The sequence below is a fragment of the Pongo abelii genome, chromosome 5 (genome assembly GCF_028885655.2).
Source record: "Pongo abelii isolate AG06213 chromosome 5, NHGRI_mPonAbe1-v2.0_pri, whole genome shotgun sequence".
NCBI classification, from domain to species: Eukaryota; Metazoa; Chordata; class Mammalia; order Primates; family Hominidae; genus Pongo; species Pongo abelii.
The window spans coordinates 57,099,730-57,122,291 of NC_071990.2; the positions used below are offsets into that span (position 1 = coordinate 57,099,730).

The following is a 22,562-nucleotide window of genomic DNA, read 5'->3' on the forward strand; positions in this document are numbered from 1 at the left end:
CATTGACGGGGTCTTTCATTTGCATCACATTATTGATTAGGTTCCCTCATCAGCAGCTCTTTGTCCTTACCAGAATGTGTATCTCCAAACTCCAGCCCCTCACAAAAGCTTCTCTGGGGAATCTTACTTTCAGGAAAGATAGTCTAGAGATAAGCTACCAATCTTTTCCTGCAAACTCTAATTTCTATCAGTCACCAGGATGGCCACATACCTAGATTTTTATTGAAAGTGTCTACTAAAATCAATTATGAGCATTATTTTGAGAACTTGTTGAGGAATTACATCATTAACTATCACCAATGTAATAAACTGTTTTTGAAGGTTTTCAAAAGACTGCCTCAAAATAGTTTTAGAAAGGGCTAAATAAAGATGAATTCGATTTTAAAAGAAGGAAGAGTCTAATGTAGCATGCTGCACATAAGAATGTGGGAGGGCCATGTTTGCAATCTAGCTCCTGGGTGTCCCAGACCAAGGTTTTATTTTTATTTTGCATAATTAGATATCTTCATGCTGCTTTACCGAATGGAGGTGGTGATGGTATATCAGCTATAGATAATCTCATGGAACAGGAAAACTGAAGATGTTACATACGTTCTCCTGTCAATGTTCTTTCAGGAATGCTTGGAAAACAAGCTTTCACTCAAGAGTTATCAAGAGACTCTCAAATAAAATGCTACATCTCTGCTGATATTTCTTGAGTTCCTTTGAGTCTAGGTAGATCTCACCTGTATAGCACCACTATAAGGCAACTTGGCTTGGCAAGTAGTGAGAGGAGCCTTTTTTTTTTTTTTTAAGACAGAGTTTTGCTCTTGTTGCCCAGGCTGGAGTGCCATGGCGCGATCTTGGCTCACCACAACCTCCACCTCCCGGGTTCAAGCGATTCTCCTGCTTCAGCATCCCAAGTAGCTGGGATTATAGGCATGCACCACCACGCCCAGCTAATTTTGTATTTTTAGTAGAGATAGGGTTTCTCCATGTTGGTCAGGCTGGTCTTGAATTCCTGACCTCAGGTGATCCGCCTACCTTGGCCTCCCAAAGTGCTGGGATTACAGGCGTTTGAGTCACCACATCCGACTAATTTTGTATTTTTAGTAGAGGCAGGGTTTCTCCACGTTGGTCAGGCTGGTCTCAAACTCCTGACCTCAGGTGATCCACCTGCCTTGGCCTCCCAAAGTGCTGGGATTACAGGCATGAGCCACTGCGCCTGGCTGAGGAGCCTTTTTTAAACCGTTCTTAAACCATTCCATGACAGGCAAGAGAACACCTACCAGCCATCTACTCAGGTATGTGTGTGCATCAGAAAAGGGCCCAAAAGGAGATGCCTTTTGCCTTATATGTGACAAAATGATTCTTGGCACATGCTGTCATAGGAGTCCAGTCATGCTGGAGCTATCCGGTGTGACTTTAAGATATCTATCATGTGGTAACATGGCCCTTGGAGCCATTTTTCATTTCTGGCTAGAATGAACTAATTTTCCCCCAAAATACATGGAGAAGATGCTGTAGAGCTGGAGAAGAAATGTCATCCTAGGAGGCTACAAATATTCTGCAACAGAAAAGCTTTTAGTTTAAACAATCTGAAGATGTGGCTATAAAGTTTTGTACCTCCCTTTATATAGACAATCACAAATTTGTTTTGAGAGCTTAAAGATTATGCAAAAAGGCAAAAAACTCAATTTTTAAAATTTAAGCTCAATAATGAGCCTTTCCATACTATTTGATGCTATGCTAAAAATGTGGCTAGTCAAATCACCTCAGCATAGAAATCCATGAAACATTTTTTATTTAAAATAATTCAGTGAGTAGATATCAGATTTCTGCCACAAATAAATCTTTATACAAAAATTGAATTCTACATACTTGTCTTCCTCCTGCTGAATCATTTAGATAGAACTCCATAAGATTCCCGTTCTATATTAAATAAAGTTAAAGTGTGGTCTCTAAAACTCTCTTTTAAATAAATACTTCAGTATAGTCTTCAATGCCAATTCATTAAACAGATAAACAAACAAGATTAACAAGATGTCACATATTCCAAACAATGATGTAATAAACCCTGAACTGCACTTTTCCCTCCCTTTCTCTCTTGCCCTCTCTCTCTCTCTCTCCCTCCTTCTCTCTTGGGCACAGGTGTACACACACACACACACACACACACACACCCCCCCTCATGTGCATACACACACACACATGCACAGCATGATTAGTCTCAGAGTACATTCTGTACAGATCTGGAAGAGCAACTAGGTTCACAAGTCCATAAATAGCAAGAAATCTAGTTTTTTTCTGACAGTCTGGAATGCTCTCTCACATAAACCCTTACAAAATTTTAAGCCATATTAACAATTAAGTGACTGCTGAAAAGAGGGCTTTAAGTGCCATTTCATGCATGTTTAAAATGTGATGTAACTGTAGTTGTAAATGTGCTCCTCCTACTTTACCCATTTACACTTACAGGAACAAGAACTTCAAAGGAGTTCCATGTACATAAGGTGAACAAAATAATCTGTCTTTATACTTCATCATTTATTGTGATGTAACTGTAGTTGTAAATGTGCTCCTCCTACTTTACCCATTTACACTTACAGGAACAAGAACTTCAAAGGAGTTCCATGTACATAAGGTGAACAAAATAATCTGTCTTTATACTTCATCATTTTTCCTTTTCATAGCTTTCATAATATTGCTATTTTGACACATTCATTATATCACATATTTTCTCCAAACTCAATGGCCTTGTCTGTATAATGGTTCTCCCATATATTTCCACTCTGCATTTACATTCTAAATGTATAAATTTAAAACAATTCAATGTGTGTAAATTGAAAGCACTTCAAAAGCTTATTTCTATAACATTTTTAAATGGGAATTTTTTTCTATCTAGATAATTTGTACTGCATATTTTATAAAAGTTGTGATGTAATTAATGACATATACAATAAGTCTATCCACATGAGTCTTCTCACTATAACCCTGTATAAGAAGCAATTATGAGGTAAGCAAATTACACAGACCAGAACACGATATTCTAAAATGCCTTAATCATGTAAGTGTTTAACTGTACTAAAAACCACCATAAAAATCATGATTCTCTTTTAATGGGGAATACAATACTCTCTTTCACACCAGGCTTACCCGATGTTCTTCCTGCTGCTGCCTTAGAGTTTCATATTCAAGGGCTGGGGCGGGAAGCTGAGAGATGACTGATTGTGTTTCTGTCAGCCATGGCCAAAGTTCTTCATATGTTTCCCAGAATTGGTTAACCAGGGACTGTGCCCGTTCCAGCTGCAGATACCTTTCTGAATTAATCTGGCAGATGGTATCATAGTTCTTCAGTACCTTGTCCAGTTTTTTCTAGAAAATAAAAGGATGAAATGTTTAACTGGTCAGGCCAACAAGCACACACACTCCAGAGTGCTCTGTCCAGCACAGTACACCTGGACAGAGTGGACATTTGACAAATATATGTTAAATGAATACATCAGTAAAAGCTATTCAGATTTTAATGGTTTATATGTACAAAAGTTCACTTTAAATTAAAGTGCCTCAAGTTTTTATGAATAAGACACTGAGATCTCCAAAAACAATATGCACAATTCTCCAGTCATTCTTACAGTGGCTTCAAGATTAGAAAACAAGTCCCATATGATTCTGGCAACATATATTTTGCAGAAAAAAAATAAAGACTACCTTTTGCAAATGAAATTGTCAAAATTTTTAGTTAACAAAATTAATTCTATATATATATACACATATATATGTATATATGTGTGTATATATATGTGTGTGTATATATATAGAGAGAGAGGGAGAGAGAGAGAGAGAGAAAGAGAAAGAGAAAGAGAAAGAGAAAGAGAAAGAGAGGAATCAAAGCAGAACATTTGCCATTGTGCTATACACGGATTTAACGGGGTAGTCAGTGATCTAGATTATGGTATAAACTCATAGCAAAAACTAATAGCAGAAGATAAAGCACAATCATAACCCAATAAACCACAGAATAACAAAGAAATTATTTCATAACAATCTGTATTTTTCACACCAGAGTCTTTACAAAAATAATAAAGATTCAATTATAAACAAGCAAATTGCCATTGTAGAGTATAAATAAATAAAAGAGTGCATAACATTACATTGTGCATTCTATTATTTTATCTGTGGTCTACCTTAAAAGCAATGCATACTCTTTAAAATATGATTTTAGGCATATAGATTCCTATTTTTTTTTGCCATGCATGGGATATCTTTCCTACCAGAAGCATGAATATACATCAATTTCCTCAGGCTGCTTAGATGTCTGAATATGAATTGAACATTTTTATTTGTGGCTGGTTTTCTGCCAAATTAAAGGATAATTAAAACTACACAAGCTGAATGCTTCCTTAATTACTCAGATCATATTTTCCCTATATAGCTTACTGTAACTTTATACAAAATGGATTTCAGCATTAGAGAGAGCCACATATTTTGGTTTTTATTAAGAGGCCCAAATGTCTCTGAAGCAAATAAACAGTAGTTGATACATATAAAAAACAATAATTTATACTGACAATAATGGTAATAATACAGCTAACACTAACTGAATGCTTAATGCGTGCCAGTTAACCAAGGTCTCAAACCTTAATAGCCTTTGTGCCTATTCAAAAAGATTGTCCTCATAGTGATTCTCTTAAGAAACATTCCTTTCACTGTTATTCTATAAACTTGAAAAATGCCTTATTTAAACTAATTACTTTTGCTGCTTAAATGGCAGCTGTGGATAACGGAGAAGTGTTTTTCTAGGACTGAAAGCTCAACACCTGCTGTTTTTTCAAGAGTCCCACTACCAGTCCACAGACAAGATTATACCTTCATTGATTGCTTTTCCTCTTCACTGCATGTGGTCATGATTTTATGCCCAGATTTAACAAGTTCATCAATAATATCCTTGTGTCTCAAAATCTCCATGGTGAATGTCTGTGATTTACCAAAATAAAGACAAAAAATAAAACAAGAAATTGTATGACTAAAATGAAAACAATTAGGCTAAGTAGTTAAAAATACCACATTATACTAGAGGGGTCTTAAAAAGTAAATCATACAAGCACATTTTATAGAGTTGGAGCACATCAGCAAATAATTTATATGGCAATTGGAAATGTATTTCTTCACCTTTTGAACTTGAAGCTGAGCAGAAGTCTGGTCTTGCTCAAGCCTGATGTCACCCAGAGACATCAATTTTTTTTCTGTTTCAGTAATCCAAGATAACTCAGCATCAGCTGCTTGGTCAAACTAAACAAAAGATAAATAATTAGGTCAGCACGTTCCTGTTCCTGGTGCCAGAAAATACCTATCTACAGTTCTTTGAAATATCCTTATTACACAAGTGGAAAATCCGAGCTTGTCTCCTCATGACATCCTAAAATAATTCGTGATAATGACTAAATTTTAAAGAAAGGAGAACTTTCCACAGAGTGATTAAACACAAGCTCTTAAAATATGTTGGATTTATAGCACTGCATTAATGATTTTAGGACAGCTAGCACTATTGCCTTCTTTTCAGGCAGTCTTAATAATTTGCACCTTAGGAGTACTGTCCAAATGTAACAGTTATGAAAGCCAACAGCCAGGTACCATCTTTTAATCATTTCACCCATCACTTCAACTCCTATGATATGCAACTAACATTCTGCTATCAAAGTACATAGTTCCTAGCAAAAAGAATAGAATATCCCATTTATTTATTATACTATTATGTTTATAAATGCATGTGTAAATATACATCTCTATATATGCAGAGTATACCCCTAAATGATTCACGTATAATTTTTAAGCATCTCATTTAATAATGGCAGAAAACATTTTTAAGAGCATTCTTAAATATTTTAAGAAATGTTATTTTCCTGATCATAACAGTAATTAAAACAGTAATTTATAAGCACAGTACAAATTCATAAAGCAGAGAAAAACATACAGAAGAAAATTAAAACCTAGAGTTAACACTGCTGGTATTGTAGTGAATTTTCTTCCACAAATCAAGAGAGAAAGATTTGTAAAAAAATGTCTGGGATGACACTGTATAAACAGCTTTATATCCTGCTTTTTCATTTACTATGAACATTTCCCATGTCATACTCCTTTAAATGTGATTTTCAAATAATACCATTATATTCTAGCATACCTGGATTTTCATTTAAGCTTTCTGCATTTTTGTTATTATACAAACAACCCTATAATGAATATATTTGTATATAAATTTCTGTTGGCATCTCTAATTAGTTCCTTAGTGTAGATTCCTAGAAGTGACTATCAAGTCAAAGAGCACGAACATTTTCAATGTCTTCCATCGGATAAACCCCAATGCCTCCCATGAATAAAATGGGCCTGTGACACCACAGTACCAATCATAAATGATCACTGAAATGACCTCAGTTGGAAGAATTAATGAGGAATGAACATTTTGGCTATTCAAGTCCAGTACTGCCAGATCTTCTAACTTTTCAAAGGAATCTGGAAATCCAGATGAGGTGGGAAAACAGGTAGGTGGGGAGAAAGATGGGTGGAGATAAGAAACTAGATTTTTTAAAATTCATACTTTAAGAACTCTGCAACACTATGCCAACTCATGGGAAGATGGAGTACATTAGCTTTTCTTTGTTCCTCATGATAAGTACACCTACAAATCCCAGGCATTATATATAAAACATACATAAGAAGATTCCACAAAGGGGAGAGAAGAGGACAGAACTACCATGGACCTTGGGCCACAAGGAAGAACACAGTGGTGAGTTCTCTGGGATTTTCTTTTTGCCTCACATATCTAAGACTAAATACTGGAGAAACTGGCAACCACACAACACTAATGGGTACAAAGTCCCAAAATAAGCCTGCTCTCTCTAGCCAAAGGACCAGGAAAGGAGTAGTCTAGCAAAACAGACAACTTTTAAACAATAACCACTCTATTCCAACCAAACACTACAGAAAAAATGGTTGCTCCACTCACACTCATGCCAAGAAAGGACAAATGGGGGGCCTACACTTCTATCCTTGCAATGCCATGACAAGGTCCCCAACAATCTTGCCGGGAGATGTTAGAGAATGCCAAGTAGGCAGCCAGAATTTTCATCCCCAGATTATCGTGTCAGTTGAGACCATGTGGGGAGGCTGGGCTTCCACCCGTACTAAGCAGTAACGAACTGCGCCTCCCTCCACTCCTCTGGGGTGATATCAGAGAAGGCCTAGTGGAGAGTCAGGATCTTCATCATCACTCAGTGTGTCACCATCACAGCCACCTGCACTGTGGTACCAGTAGAGACCACATAAGGAGTTGGAACTCCCACTCCCACCCAGCAGAAATGACGAGCCATCTCCTAGGTGTCAACAGAGGTTGAATTGGGAACCTGGACTTCTACCTTCACCTGGTAGCACCCCCACCTCTGCCAGAGTGGTAAGAGGAAGACAGCTAAAACAGAAAGCTTAAGCTCTAACACTCATAACATCATATAAGAGCCAGGAAAATCTCAAACTGAATTAAAGAAGATAATCAAATAGATGCCAATACCCAGAAGGCAGACATGTTAGAATTATCTGACAATGATTTTAAAGCAGCCATGATAAAAATGCTTCAATGAGTACTTCTGAATGTTCATAGTTGAAACAAATGAAGGCTTCATCAACAACACAGAACATCTCAGCAAAGAAAAAGAATATACAGTATAAAGAAGAACCAAATGAAAACGTAGAACTGAAAAATATGACTGAAATAAAAATCTCAGTGGATGAACTCAACAAAGGCGACAGAAGAAAGAATCAGTGAAGGAAAAGAAATTACCATTTAGAAATAGAAATGGAAATTACCCAAACTGAATAATAGAAAATAACTTAAAAAATAATCAGAACTGCAGGTACCTGTGGAACTACAACAAAAGTCCTAATATTCATGTTATCAGAGTCCCAGAAGGAGAAGAGAAAGAGATTGTGACTGAAAAAATACTTGAACATTCTTGAAATAACATTATAGAAATGGAGAATAGCTTTGTGGTTGACAGAAGTTAGGGAGGGTAGGGTGGGATGGAATGGGTATGGCTCACAAAGCAGCATGAAGGATTCTTATGGTGAGGGGAATATTCTGTATCTTGACTGTATCAATGTCAATATGCTGCTTGTGATATTTTACTATAAAGATGTTACCACTGGGGAAAACTGAGTAGAAGATACAATGGGATCTCTCTGTATTGTTTCTACAGCTGCAGGTGAACTTAGAATTATCTTAAAACAAGTTTAATTTTAAAAAGACATTGTATGCCTGTATCAAAATAACTTATGTACCTCATAAATATACACATCTACTATGTGTCCATCAAAATTAAAAATTAAAAGAAAATATATTAAATAAAAAAAATTTTAAAAGAAAGAAAAACAACTCTGTGGGTAACGTCTCACCTATAAGTTCCTATTTGTGTTTTCTCTCTTCGATATAATACTGCCTAATTTGCCCTTCAGGTGGAATGTGCTAATGTACACTCCCACAAGCAGTGTTTTGCTATAACTTCATCAACGTGGGGTATAATTTATTTTTTGATATTGAAAATTTAATATCATCAAGCTTATAGGTAGACTTTCTGTAATTATAAGGAAACCAAGAAACCACTTAAAATAATCTATCTTAAGCTGGTTCAATAATTTCTGTGACATTATTTAATTTCAAATGAAGTTATTCATGAGCAATTATTGATCAATATGAAAACAAAAGAAAAACATTTCATCAACTAATTCAGCAGCTTCAGGTGTGGAGAAAGAATCCCCATGAAAAAGAAGTGAAAGAGTCTTCTGTGGATACTTACTTTTCAAGGCATATATAATAAAGCTATAGGTAAAAATTGATTATGTGATTCAATTAAAGAATATAAGACTGAGAAAAACAGTTCAGTCCTTTCTACCTGAGTGTAAATACTGCAAGATATCTGAATAAAATTTAACAGTTATAAATTTTTTTCTTCTACTGGTTCCTGAAAAAAAAAAAAATAAAGTAACACCCCACCCCTCTTGTTTGTGTTCAGCCTGACAGTATTTAAATGAGTGTTCTCATAAAGACAGTCAGGCTGTGAAATATTAATATTAGTTTAACACTATGTCTCCCCTATTTAAAAAAAAAAAAAAAAAAAACTTTCCAGCAATAAACAGTATGGTGTTACCATCTAAGCTGCCAAAAAAGGAAAGCTGAAATCCAAACAATGTTTCTTTGATCAAGTCAAACATTTGCTCTGCTAAGGAAAAAAAAAAAGACTTCAAACAGATATTTCCCACCTGTCATTTGAGAAACTTTTAAAATTAAATTATCAAATATTGTTAAGCAACAAAGGGAGTAGCTACAGGATCTACATTAAGTAATTTATAGTAAGGCGAGACATTTTATGTCTATGACTCACTCAAATGACTGGTTAACATGTATATTTCTAATGGACCATAAACATGGCTCACTTTACATGTAAGCAACATGGAGAGAAATACACTAGGCCAAATTTTAGTAAATTTGTTTACTACTCATACAAGTAGTAAAATTTGACTTAACATAAAATGTTGATAATCTTGGCATCCATAATTGTATTTGGGGAAATACTTTAATAGCATCGGAGGAGCCGAACCACCAACTCTAGCTACTGTAACTTCTGTTTATAGTTGAATTAGCATTTCAGGAATTTTCTAAAAGTTAGTGAAGACATTTTAAGTAGCTACATCTAAATATGCCTGAAAAACACTCTCTAAAACAGTAACAGTCAGCATCCTACTGAGCACATTGTTCTAAGTGCTTAACATGCAATACCTCCTTTAATCCTGACAGCTGTATCATGTATTACCATTAACTCCATTTCCAGCCTAAAAAAATGAGGTAAAGGGAAGTTAACTAACTTACCAAAGACTACTCAGGTAGTAAATGCTGAGCCTGAGACTCTAACGAAGGTGGTCTGACTTCCGGACTGCCAAATATCACAACGGTCAATACATAATAGGTTTTAATAGAGGTTTAAGGCAAAATGATAAGCAAACCTTAACCTCAAGGACATCCTTTTTACTCCCTTCCCCTTACTGGGGATCTTATCACTTTCTTTTGATTAGCATTTCCTTCCACTTTGCTTCTCATTATTTATAACACAGCCCATATTTTCCCATCCACAACACCTGGAGGGTCTAAACAAATCTCATTTCCGTAGGAGATGTTTCCTTCTGGTCCTTTAAAAGAAATAAACAGGTGATATTTTTCTCCAGGCTGATTCCTAATGACCTAATGAGTTGTTTGCATTAACTGCACCCAAACCACCAATCCAAGGGCCTTTCTAACAGGGTTATTATGGGGCCCACTTACATAAGCCAAGCAATTAGAACTGCTGAAGAAAGCTTGGGATTCCCAGACCCGGTAAGATATACATATTTTAGCAACTACTGACAGTTGTACATTATAAGAAGCAAAGGATGATGAATTGCTCTGAGGCTTAAAGAATCAAGGTAGTCTGAATTCAGAACCCAAGTCTGTACATTTTTCAAGCAAAAGTGCCTTTCTCCATTTCCACAAAGCTTGTAGAAAGAAAGCAACAAAGATATGCTACTCTGTATAGGTTTAAAATGCAAAAATACGTACAGTTTATAACTCAGATAATGGCACGTATTGTAAAAGGGAGGCAGTTCAGCTCAACATCATTATTTACTAAGCTGCCTTGTCCCATTCAGATTCTTCCTAAAAGTAATGAATGGGCCCAACTACTTTAAAAAATAATACCCTTTTTAGAATACCAATGCCCGCAAATCTAGAGAGTCAGATTTGGGGGACTGGTGGGTGGTATCAGTGAATGTACAAGTTCTTACTCATTCACCCATTACTGAGGTTTTTCAATTATTTCTCAGATAAAAACAAATAGGGCCTTCACACCTATGTTATGAAAGTTCAATAGCGTATCTTTTCAAAACTGTTATTGTGATATAGGATTAACAAGAAAATCTAAACCTGTCAAATCAAAACTTTTTAAAAACCTAAATTTATACAAAGTGGTTACAAAGTATGTGCTAATGAGAAGGTATCTGTATGTTCCCTTCTGTTCTCCCTTCAAACTTTTAAGTCTTTTCCATGTTTTTCTTGACATCTTCCATGCTGATGTTTAGAAGTCAATACATTCTGTGATTGTGACTTGACAGTTCACAAAGTGCTTATGCTTTTGTTAAATTTCAAAAAGCAGGTTGACATTATAAAGGAGGTATATCTGTATATATGCAACCTTAAAACTGGGAAAAAATATGAAGTATCTTAAGAGATATTTCTGCTCAGAAAACAGAACACCTAGTCATTGAAAATCTAATTTAACTCTCCCTGATTTAACTGGGACAAATCATTAAATCTACAAATTTTAAAATTGTGAAGTATTATTCAAGACACATGTCCTTATCCCATCACATGTGGCTGTTGGTAGGCTGGGGGCAGGGGTCTGGGGGAAGAGTCACTGTTAATAAAACAAATTGCATATGACTAAAGGTGTGTCTAAAAAGATGAGCTCAGGTCATATCGTGTCCCTGTTTCATATGGAGAAGAGACTCAGAACGGTAATTTGTTTAAACAATGTAAAACAGATAGTCCAAAATATGTGGCTAATGTCCAGGTCTAAAGATATGCTTTTTTTCATCACTTCTTTTTATATTTCATGGATGTAGTTATTGGGTAAAACAGAAAACAAACATTTTTATCAAACTGTACTCTGGTCCTAATTCCAAACATCTATAAGTAGGCAACCTTATAAAATATTCCAGGGATATATTAGCTCCTTTATAAACTTGAAAATTATGAGTTTAGAAACTTATCTTTTAAGTGCAAAATCTCTGCCACACCAGGAAGACAGGTACCTACTACTCTATTCTTACGTTTCCCTACACGGTAATGTTTTATGATCCTTTTAGTGTTGTATTCTCATCCTCCACAGTCTTTATAGCTGGAGATATTCTCATTAGATACCTCCACTTTGTTGTAATAACGGAACCTTCAGATTATTGAAGAAGTTTAGAAAACAATGGTTAACCACCCTTGAGGGTTTTTCTCTGTATATAATTTATGAGGAGGCACAGCAGTGAGGGAGAATGAGATATGGATTAAATTTTAGTTGCTACTCTGCCACTTACTGCTTGTGAGACCACATGCAAGTCACTTTACCCCATGCATGCTGGGCATGTTCCTCACAGCTCTAAACATCTGTGCGTCTATGTAGCCTTATTGGAGGTATTTTCATTGGACAGACTTGCAGGTATTTCAAAGAAATGGAGATAAAAATACACACATGAACAACCAGAAGATATTAGTGGCATTAAGATGTGTAATCTATTGTCTTTCTCTTTCAAAAGGATTTTATTATATAAATTCTCCTTCTCTTTCAAGAGGAAGACTGGAAGGATACAGACCAAATTGCTTACATATGCTTTCTTTCATGAATTTTTCTATATTCTTTGACAAAATCTTGAAATTTTAAATAAGGACTGCTTCTATCAGAAAAAAAAAAAATCATTATTTTCCTAAAGGATTCCGGAAGACTTACGCTGACTTACTTTCCCCCATGCCTTTGGAAAACATATGCAAAACCTTGAAGAACCTGGCCACAGTTAATGACCTTGGCACATATCAGAGATTACTAACCAATGAAAACTCAATCTGTGACTGTGCCCTTATTACTGTCTCACTTTACTGAACCAGCCAAGCATAGCCAACTTCTCAAGAAATTCTTACTCCCAAGAGTACGGAATAATTTTCTTGCTGTTTAGAGAAGCCTTCAGTGCCAGTTCAGAAACGTTCAAATACATTTCAGTGAAAAAAATATAATTTTCAATAGTTGAATAAACTTCACAAATAAACACCCTCATTTTCCTATAATAATGAGGCATACAAACTCCTCTGTTTAAAAAGAGTCACACAAATACATTCCTCAAGCATGAATGCCCTCCTTCACAAAAATTTCTTAGCCAGGGCTTTTGCTATCACTGCATTTCATCAGCTGTTGTGATCCCAGAGCACAGCACTAAAATGAGGAGCAGAACATTATGCTTTAGAACTAACTATAAATTCTATTTCTATGGCAACATTAGAAAATTAATTTTGGATGCTCCCACAGAATCAGCTTGATCTATGCCTCTTGCTTTTGGCTCATACTAGTAAAAGCTTAGTCGTACACCATCACAAGCTCTGCTCTAAAGTACAGTGCAATATCGTACTACCCCCACACATAAACTTTGTAGTAACTCTGATGACTTAATATAAATATTCACAGAAATTTCAGCTAAAGTTAATCAACACATGTATTACAAACTTCTATTTCCAGGACCCCACTCATTGCCCACAGTCTTCCCAGGGAGCTGTGGCTAAGGGCTGAATGCTTATAAAACTCTTGGAGTATACATTCTGCAGGAGTTATAGACAAATTGGAACCTATCATCTTTTCCCCCTTCTGTCATCTTCAGAAAAAAACTTCACATTACCAACAAAACTGCTTCCTTTTTAAAAAGAAAACATTCTCTTTGCCCCAGCTTTCTGTAAATGAAGTTAATACTGACTTACATAACAATTCACAGTATTTACTCACATACAGATTAGACTTAGTCAATACATAAAAATTAATATCAGCAATATGCATATGTGTAGACAAAAGCATTTTGTTTGGAAAGCTGGGCTGATCTTTGCAGTATCTGACTTGGTAAGGATAAATCTGTGAAACAATGAGGCAGAACGCTGTGAACAATGTACAGATTAGCCTTGCCCTGGTGCTCAGACATTGAAGAAGCCCAGTCAACTTCTTTTCAAATCCACCCTTTCATTTTGGAAGCACAGCAAATGAATGGAAACAGTATTAACAGGCATCTTTGTTCAGGTAAAGGCTCTGGGAACAGCTGGAGAAAATTTATTGCCTAAACAACAAACCATTTTTCCCTACCTGCTGTGATCGCAGAATGGCAGCATCGATCTCCTCCACCTTCTGAGTGATGGTGTCGCTCACTAATCGGTAGCGCTCATTGTCCTCAGCTACCATTTTCTCAAGTCCTTCTCTTGCCCTCCACGGTACCAGTTCCAGCAAAGCACTGCTCACTTCATTAAGGGAGTCCAGTAAGGCTTTGTTGTTCTTAGCTTCCTTTTTCAGTTCCTGAAAACATACAAATAAGTAACACTTGAGAGCTTCAACAGACTTTTCCTTTAACTGTTCTTGGAGCTCAAGTCCTTTGCAGGCGAATAATGTGATGCTTTGCCCCACTCCACTCCCCCCCTCCCTTAGTTTCAATTGAGTTAAATAAACCTTTTTTATCTGAAGCTATTTTGCAAAAAGAAAAATGTTTCCTGAGAAGTTCAAAGAACAATTCATTTGTCGACACGGCAAGATTTTATCTTTGAAATTTAATATAAATATTTAAAATTTCAGAAGCAAAACAAGCAAGTTAACATGAATGATTCTTTGCTTTCTGGGAACCTCTAAGTAATCAGGTAACAGAAAAGTAAAATGAAGAGGATATTCCAAGCCAGAATTAAGTGACCCTCAAAATGATGACAAACTGGCTTTAAATCATGACAGTAGAATCATTACAGGCTCAGTGAGCCTGACCTCACCAACTCCCTTTCACCCACATGTGATCATACTTCAAGGATAATAAAAACAGAGGCTGATATCTTGGAAAAGAGGAATGATTACCATGCAGTATATATAAAATAGAATTATATAGAGATAAAATAGAATTATATAGAGAATAATATATATTATTATAGAATTATATATAATAGAATTATATATATAATATATATATAATATATATTATATATATAATATATATATAATATATATTATATATATAATTAGAAAACCCACCCCATGTTATCTTATAGAAATATTGGTATTCCAACCAAATTATGTGTGTCTCTGAAACAATGATCATTTTCCTGTTTTCATCATTCTGTCCCTTGGGTAATAAACTATACTCCCAAATATAAGACTCTTGCAACAATTATAATATACTGTTTTCATCTCTGGGCTCCTAAAACTTTAAACAGTTGATCTGCTGCCAATTTCTATTGGGTCTCCACCCACCAAGGCATCCTTCAGCATATGTAATGACATAAGACAAATATAATTTTATTTTTGTGTGAATAAGACTGCCTAAAAGATAAAAGACTAATCCAAAATGCGGAAATCAGAGCTTACCTTTTGTCTCATTTGTGCTTGACTTGCTTCTTCTCCTTTCAGAACCTGAGTTTCATATGAAAGTAATTCCACCTCCACTTTGTCCAGCCAGGTACACAGCTCTTCGTGTGTGAAGTGCAGCCGCCTTGCAAGCTGCAGCGCCTGTTCCAGAGTCTTGGCCACATCAGTGCTCAATTTAGTAATGTCTTTGTACCTTGCTTTAATGGCTTCCAATTTATCCTGAATTATTAAAACTTCATCACCTAAAATTTCAAAGTCACGTTATTTCTTATGAAAGAAAAAAAGGCAGGGAGAGGGTTTCTTCAGATATTATGGAACACTGATGAAATTTCTACAGAACAAAAGGAGACATTTTTCTAAAGACAATCTTACTCAAGAGAAGCCCTTTTCTAAATTTTAATCTTTCCCAAGATTTCTGGCAAATCTAAATCACTCTGAAAATACAAATGCAGAAACTGGAAAAGGCTAAGTGTCTTTAGCTATGTGGAAAGCAGTACTTTTGTATCTATCTGTATGAGACTTTGTTTTCAAAGAAGAGGGGTTAAAAACTTCTTGAGTTCAAATACTGACTTCATGCATGGCTTAAAAGCTGGGTTACTTTGGGCAAGATACTTAGCCTCTCTGCTCTTAGTTACTCATCATTACTTATCTGCACTATTCCAACGATCTTTATTTGCCTCTACCTCATTTTTTGACACACAGAAAAATTGTGTCCTGGGCTTCAGACTTCTAGCTCAAGGCTCTTGATTCTACATTTAATTTCTTCAATACATAATGAATGGTACTTGCCCCCAACATACACATATTGCTGAACTACATATAGGTATAGTGAAATTCCTATGGCCAAAGGAATCACTAAAACTAGTTTCCCTGAGTTGTCCTAAAAATCTCATCTAGATACTAAACTATGTATCAGTTTTCTTAGTGATTCAGACATGAAGAAATGAAGCCCATGTATAGCCATGCACATAGCCATACTGTGTGTCACTGCAATGCAATCTATCTTAAAAAGAAATTATCTACAACCTACATATTCATCTGCCTTCCACAAGTGGAAAAGTAATGTGACTCTGTCCTGGGCTTCTCTGATGAGCTCCCGTGCCAAAGTGCTTTATGTTATGAGTAATACACACAACTTCCATCAAGAACTCAAGTGAGATCATGAGAAAAAAGTGAGATCATATCCTAACCACCCCCTTGATTGGTCTTCAAAGCATTCTCCAGAATGAAATCTTGGAATGGACCAAAAATTATAAAGTGTTTTGGTTTTTTCCCATCCCTAAAATATTTTGAAAACAATATAAAATGCTGACCACATGATGATTTGATTTGAAAGATATCTCACCTGTGGTTTGTTTAAGTAGTTCTAAACCATTTAGTAAAGCCTGATCTACATTTTGTTTTCTGAGTAAGATGTCCTCTTGCAGAACCTGAAAACACAGGTACCATTTTTATGTGGGGGAAAAACATTTAAGTTAGCATTAACATTAGTTAATCTCAGAGAACTTTAATTAGATTTCACAGAGACATGTTTGAGTAAATATCTCACATTTTCAAATGTTCTTACTGTTCCCATGTTTAGACCTCTTCTTTTCACCACTGTGCCCCATGTCCCATGTTCATCTACCATAATTCACAGCATATTCCTTTTCAGAACATACTTAGGGCCCTATGAAAATGGGCTTTGTGGATGTACTGAAGTACTGGTTAATACAGGTCTTTGTATACAACAATAAAATAACAAAATGAAAAGTGAAATATCCAGCTAATTGGATAGAGTCACTCTTTTCTTTAAAATGACTTCATTAAAAGTAATCTGCATAAAGAGTCCTTTTTTGACTACAGCAATTCATCGAAATCATCATAAAGATAAACTTGCACAGAAATAAGGACTAAGAAATAATGACAATTGAAATGAAAAAATAAGATAAAATAAAATAAATCAAAATACCCGAAGTTCAGACTGCTGCTTCCATAGGCCCTCAGTGCTGTAATCCTGGACTGAGAGCTTGCTCAGTTTGTCATGCACTTCATTCAGCCAGTTCATCAGTTCAACTTCATCTTCCCCAAAAATCTTAGCATTACATAAGGCCTGCTGGAGGAGCTCAGACCTGCTGTGACTTTTCTCTTGAATCTCAATGTACCATACTTGAGAGAAGTCTAATTTACTCTGCACCATATCTTTATCCTCCCTGGAGCTCAAAACCTTTAAGGACTGGCCAATGCTAACAGCCTGGTGTAAATGTTTATTGTGATTGATGATGTCATCTTCTAAGGCCTAAGCAAAGTTTAAAAAAAATAAAGAAGAAAAACAAAAAGAATGGACAAATAAAAATGAAAACATAAATAAAACTAAAGCATGACATGTGAAATGGATTTAGTTTGCAATTAAACAAAACAATAGTACATAACTCAAATTTATGTCACAAAACCACACAATAAAAACTGAACCTCGTTAATGTGTGATTTATATCTTACTTTGTGCTGTGCAATTTGTTCCTCAAGTTTAGATGCTTGGGTTCCTATGGGTTCACAATTCACCAGCCTCTTTTCTATGGTTGTAAGCCACTCGTTCAGTGGTTCTAAGGTTTCATGAAATTGCTGTGCTACCACCGAGATACCTTCCAACTGACGATTCCTACAAATGTGCCAAAAGGTCATTTAGGGATGAAGAATGTGTGAAATATTCAACAAAAATCTTCAGTCATGCTCCTGCAATCTATTCTAAACATTTTCTGTAGAAACTATCTAAGGTTAAAATTTAAATCTCTTAACATTTAAAGAACATATTAAAACAATTCTTCCGTTAAAAAAAATTAAAGTTGAACAACAGATCATCCTCAAGTTCCTGAATCTCATGAAAGTCTGAAGTAATCTTCTGTAACAATACATCCAATAATTACAGTTATAATAACGACAGCAATGTTATAATAATAACAGCAGTAATAGTAACGACAACAGGTAAAATTTATTAAGCACATATTCTGTGCCAGGCCCCATTTTAAGTGCTTTATATATTAATTTCAATTGGAGCAACAGTTACTGAGATTGCTCTTAATCAAATGGTCAAAACTGGTTTCAAATTTTGAAGAGCATACATAGATAGCTTCTTCCTCCTCTGCTTAGTGGAATTAATAGTGATTCCTATTTTATAAAAGCGTAGGGTTAGGTTTACTTCCCAAAAGCAATATTAATATTTTATGGATTAAAATATCATAAACAGGGGAGAAGTATTCATTGGACTTTTACTGGTACTTTAAAATACCTTTGGAAAGACATTTCCTCAGTTGCAGAAGACTAAAGCTAAAACCTGTTTCTGCTGTCCTCAGTATTTATCTAGAGCAAGCTATTGTTCTGGTCTGTGTATGGAGTACCTGATTCAGTATCAAATCCTGTATACATAATTTCTGCTGGGATCAAGAGATATTGCTGCCTAAACTTCTTATCATGTTTAATTTTCAGGGAATTACATGTTTTGAAAAATTAGCTTTCTATGAGGAAGAAGAGAATTACAGAAAATTGGCGCAAGCTATTAAATATAATTTCTATAACATATCACAATACACACACATTTTTAAAAACTTTCAGTTGATACATTTGATCCTAAAAATGAATAAAATTACTATATTCATAATTACCTCTGGATTATCACTATCTGTGACCTTTTCTTCTAAATTCAAATATCCAGTCATCTAAAATCAGTGGAAATAACTATTCTGTGATGGGATTTCACTTACTATGATTTAAACTGTCCACAATAAATCTGGGCATGAATCATAACCATTACCAATATCCCTCAATTTAATATCTCTGTGAAGAAAGTTTTAGGAAAAGAAGACTAGTTATGGTAGTAAAGCAGAGATCTAGACATTCACTCACTTATTATTTTAAAATTACTGAGAGTATCTCCCCTGGCAGCCAGGGCACAGCTCCCAGGGCATTACACAGAACGGTTAATGTGTTGACACATATCAGAGGACAACATGAGATTTTTCACCTCTTTGGGAGCACTTCATTCTATGGCCCTAAAGCTATAATTAATTATACTCTGTATTTGAAGTTTAGACAAATCCTTCTCTTCACTATTCTGGTTCCAAAGAAGGTGGGAATTTATATAACATACTCATTCAGGTCAGCGATTCTTCTATTTTCATCTATTTTCAACCCAACCAGCCTAGGTGACTACCCTTCAATGTAGGTACTACTATGGCTAGTCAATGTGGCATCAATGCAGATACTGAAATATGGGTTGGGGTTTTGTAATAAAATTGTTGAGAACAAACACCCAGTGGAGCCAGGCTCTAGGCTTCCTAGCCTTCATGAAGTTAAGAGCATCCTTCTACCTTCTTTGTTTCCTAGCTCCCATTCCCCTCTAAAACTTAGCTTAACTGTCATTTCCCTGCCCCTAGGCTAGGTTCTTCCTGTCATATGCTCCCACAGCAACCTGTATTTCTACTTTGAGACATTACATTTATCATTACTTCTCAATGGCTATAAACCCTCTTAGACTGTACCCTATCTGATGGCAGAGATGATCTGCCCAGCTCACCCCTATAACACAAGACCTAACTCTGTGCCTGATGCAGGGTAAGCAGGCAGTAACTATGTAACAAACAAATGAAGTAATCACCCGCAAGGGAAATGCTTTTCTTAAAAAGTTGGGATATAGCGGTGACAAGCCATTACCATTAGAGGAATGAGGAAAGAGGCACTACAATCTTTGCTATCTCTGTTCACATACATGATAAACATAGGAAAATCATGATTTGAAGAAAAGTATTACCGAAATACAAAACGTCAGTTTTGTAGACAGAGGCCACTGCTACTCTTTCAAAAGAACTGGAAGTATATAAGTTACCTTGTTTCAGCTTTATTAAGCAATGCCTCCCATCTACTATCCAAGAGACTGAGCTGTTTCAAAATCTTCACTTTATCTGTGGGCTCTGCTGTTGCAGCAATTTTTTCTCCTTCTCGTTTGATTACCTCCACCGTAGATTTTCGGTCATCCAACAATCTCTGGAGAAGCTTGAGACAAAACATTAAATATAAAAAAGGAAGGAAATAATTGTATGCATATAAAGTAAAATGTATTCTAAGTACATCTGAAATATGACAAAAATGTATTTTGTATGTATGCACATATCAAAGGATCTGAAAAGCGGGATTTTAAAAGTAACTCATTTGTTTAATGATTTATTACTATTGAGTCAGACACTGTGGCAGGGGCTATTCATAGTAGACAAAACTAATATTGGTAAGGCCACTAAACTCATTATTAATTTTTTAATACAGAATAATACGGTAGAAGGTGCCGCTTAGGATAACTCCAATGAATCATGAAAAAAGTGCAAAATCTCCATTATTGGATTGAAATAAGAATGCCTTAAACATTCAACAACTATCTGCCCTGTCAAGATACAAAAGGTTCCTATAAATCATTACTGTTTTCAAAACCCTTTCCCACGTTAAACAATCCATTATAGACAAGGAAGTTAAGACTCAGCCCAGGTTCACAAGTTAACAAGGCTAAAACGAGAGGCTCTTGGCTCCTTTTACTAGGTGGGACTGGCTCCTAAAATCTGTGTGAGGCTGCAAACTAAAACAGCTTTTACACATGATTGTCAACAGGAAGAGAGGGCAGAAGATGTCAGAAATCTCTAAAGCTGGCTAAATAAGACTAATATTTCAGGATTTAGCACCAGAAACAAAATTCAATTTGATTCTAATTAAACATTTCAAAGCACCTGAAATGAAATGTTTGCTATAATTAGCCTTTTACCTTGCTCTAATCTAATCAAACAAATGGCTCATGAGCAACTGCTGTGCACAGGCACTGTGCTACCAGCAGTGAGGAAGGCGTAAGTGTATAAAACGCTATGCTTCACTGCTTCCTTAATGATCCTGACTGATAATTAAGGATTAAAGATTTGACAGTTACCCAGAAGTAAAAAGCTAAAAGAGTATTTTGAGATCAGGATCACCAAGGCAGAAGGTAAGAGGAACTTGTTTAAAGAGAAGGGTAAGACATACAAACTGTGTTGGCACAGGTTTTTATATACTAAAGTCATGATATAATCAAAGTACAACAGGTGCTTTGGCAGCAAGGAGAACTAATTACTTTGATACATTTTAATAACAAAGCTTCTAGCAATTAAAGAAGCAAAATCAATTAATAGGTTTTGTTGGCTAAGCATCATGACTCTGGGAGTTAACTTTAAATTGTGAATGGTAGACGCTGTATTATGCAAAAATCACACAAATGCAATGTGTTTCTAGTTATGTGTCCTTAATCCTTACCTCTAAACCTATTTCTAATTGGTATAATTTCCCAATATGCTGAAGTTTTCAAAAACTTCTAGGGAGATAGTATTAAATGTAGAAATTAAAGTAAGCAGTAAGTCTTAAATACAAAAAAAAATTCAGGGTAAATGTGGAATTTTTTGTTTTTTTCCATTTTTAATTGATGAATAATAATTGAATTTATGGGGTGCAATTCAATGCTTTGATATATGTATACATCGTGGAATGATTAAATCAATCTGATTGACATATCCATCACCTCACCTACTCATCATTTTTTTGTGGTGAGGACCTTTAAAATCTATTCTTTTAGCAACTTTGAAATATACAGTACATTATTATTAGCCACGCGAAGTGAAATAAGCCAGGCACAGAAAGAGAAATTTAAAATGTATCTTTTTTATAAATTAAAAAAAATTAATGTAAAATTTTAAAAATTTTCTTTGAGTTTTAAAATAAAGTAATTAACATAATCCACCCCCTTCTTTTTAAAGTTCCAGAGGGGAGAAACCTTAACAGTACACCATGCTCTAGGATCCTTCCCACATGTCATCTCAAGTCATGGCTGGCTGATTACTACTCAAAGTGGTATTAAATACTTCATACTTGACCATTGCCATCAGGGGCACAAAAACTATCATGTGGTCAGTCTCAGGTACATATCAACCCTCTGAAGACCCTATTTTCCCAAACTGGCCCCATTTTAGTAGTGTCAAAAGACACAATGGCACATTCCTCAGCATACATGAATCAAATATTTGTCTCTTTAGTAATAGGTTGAACCAAAAGAAACTGTCAATATTTAATACATAAAAAGACAATTTCATAGGGATCAACCTAATATATAGGGGAACAATGATACTTCCATACAAATGCCATCTTGTCAGTGACCTTCCTTCATGACCCTATTTAAAATTACACACACCCCTGCCTCCATTCCAGCACTTTGGGTCCCTCATCTTTGCTCTATTGCTTCCTGATGCCTCTCCCCGATCCCTGCTTTATTCATCACTTGCTAACTTATCACCATTCATTTATTTACTTTACTTATTGTCTTTCAATCCTGCCACACCC

At 35.5% G+C, this 22,562-nt stretch overlaps 1 protein-coding gene across 20 annotated transcripts in view; it reads right to left on the minus strand.

Annotated features, from left to right (window-relative positions):
* DST (dystonin) overlaps positions 1–22,562 on the minus strand; it is a 482,223-nt gene that overhangs the window by 53,997 nt on the left and 405,664 nt on the right. For 15 of the 20 annotated variants that reach the window (NM_001133823.2, XM_054556951.2, XM_054556941.2 and 12 more), the window contains 9 exon segments: positions 3,136–3,354; positions 4,849–4,956; positions 5,152–5,271; positions 13,935–14,141; positions 15,189–15,430; positions 16,534–16,618; positions 17,140–17,466; positions 17,667–17,826; positions 20,047–20,213. In NM_001133823.2, the coding sequence (NP_001127295.2) occupies positions 3,136–3,354; positions 4,849–4,956; positions 5,152–5,271; positions 13,935–14,141; positions 15,189–15,430; positions 16,534–16,618; positions 17,140–17,466; positions 17,667–17,826; positions 20,047–20,213 (1,635 nt within the window). 20 annotated transcript variants of the gene reach the window in all.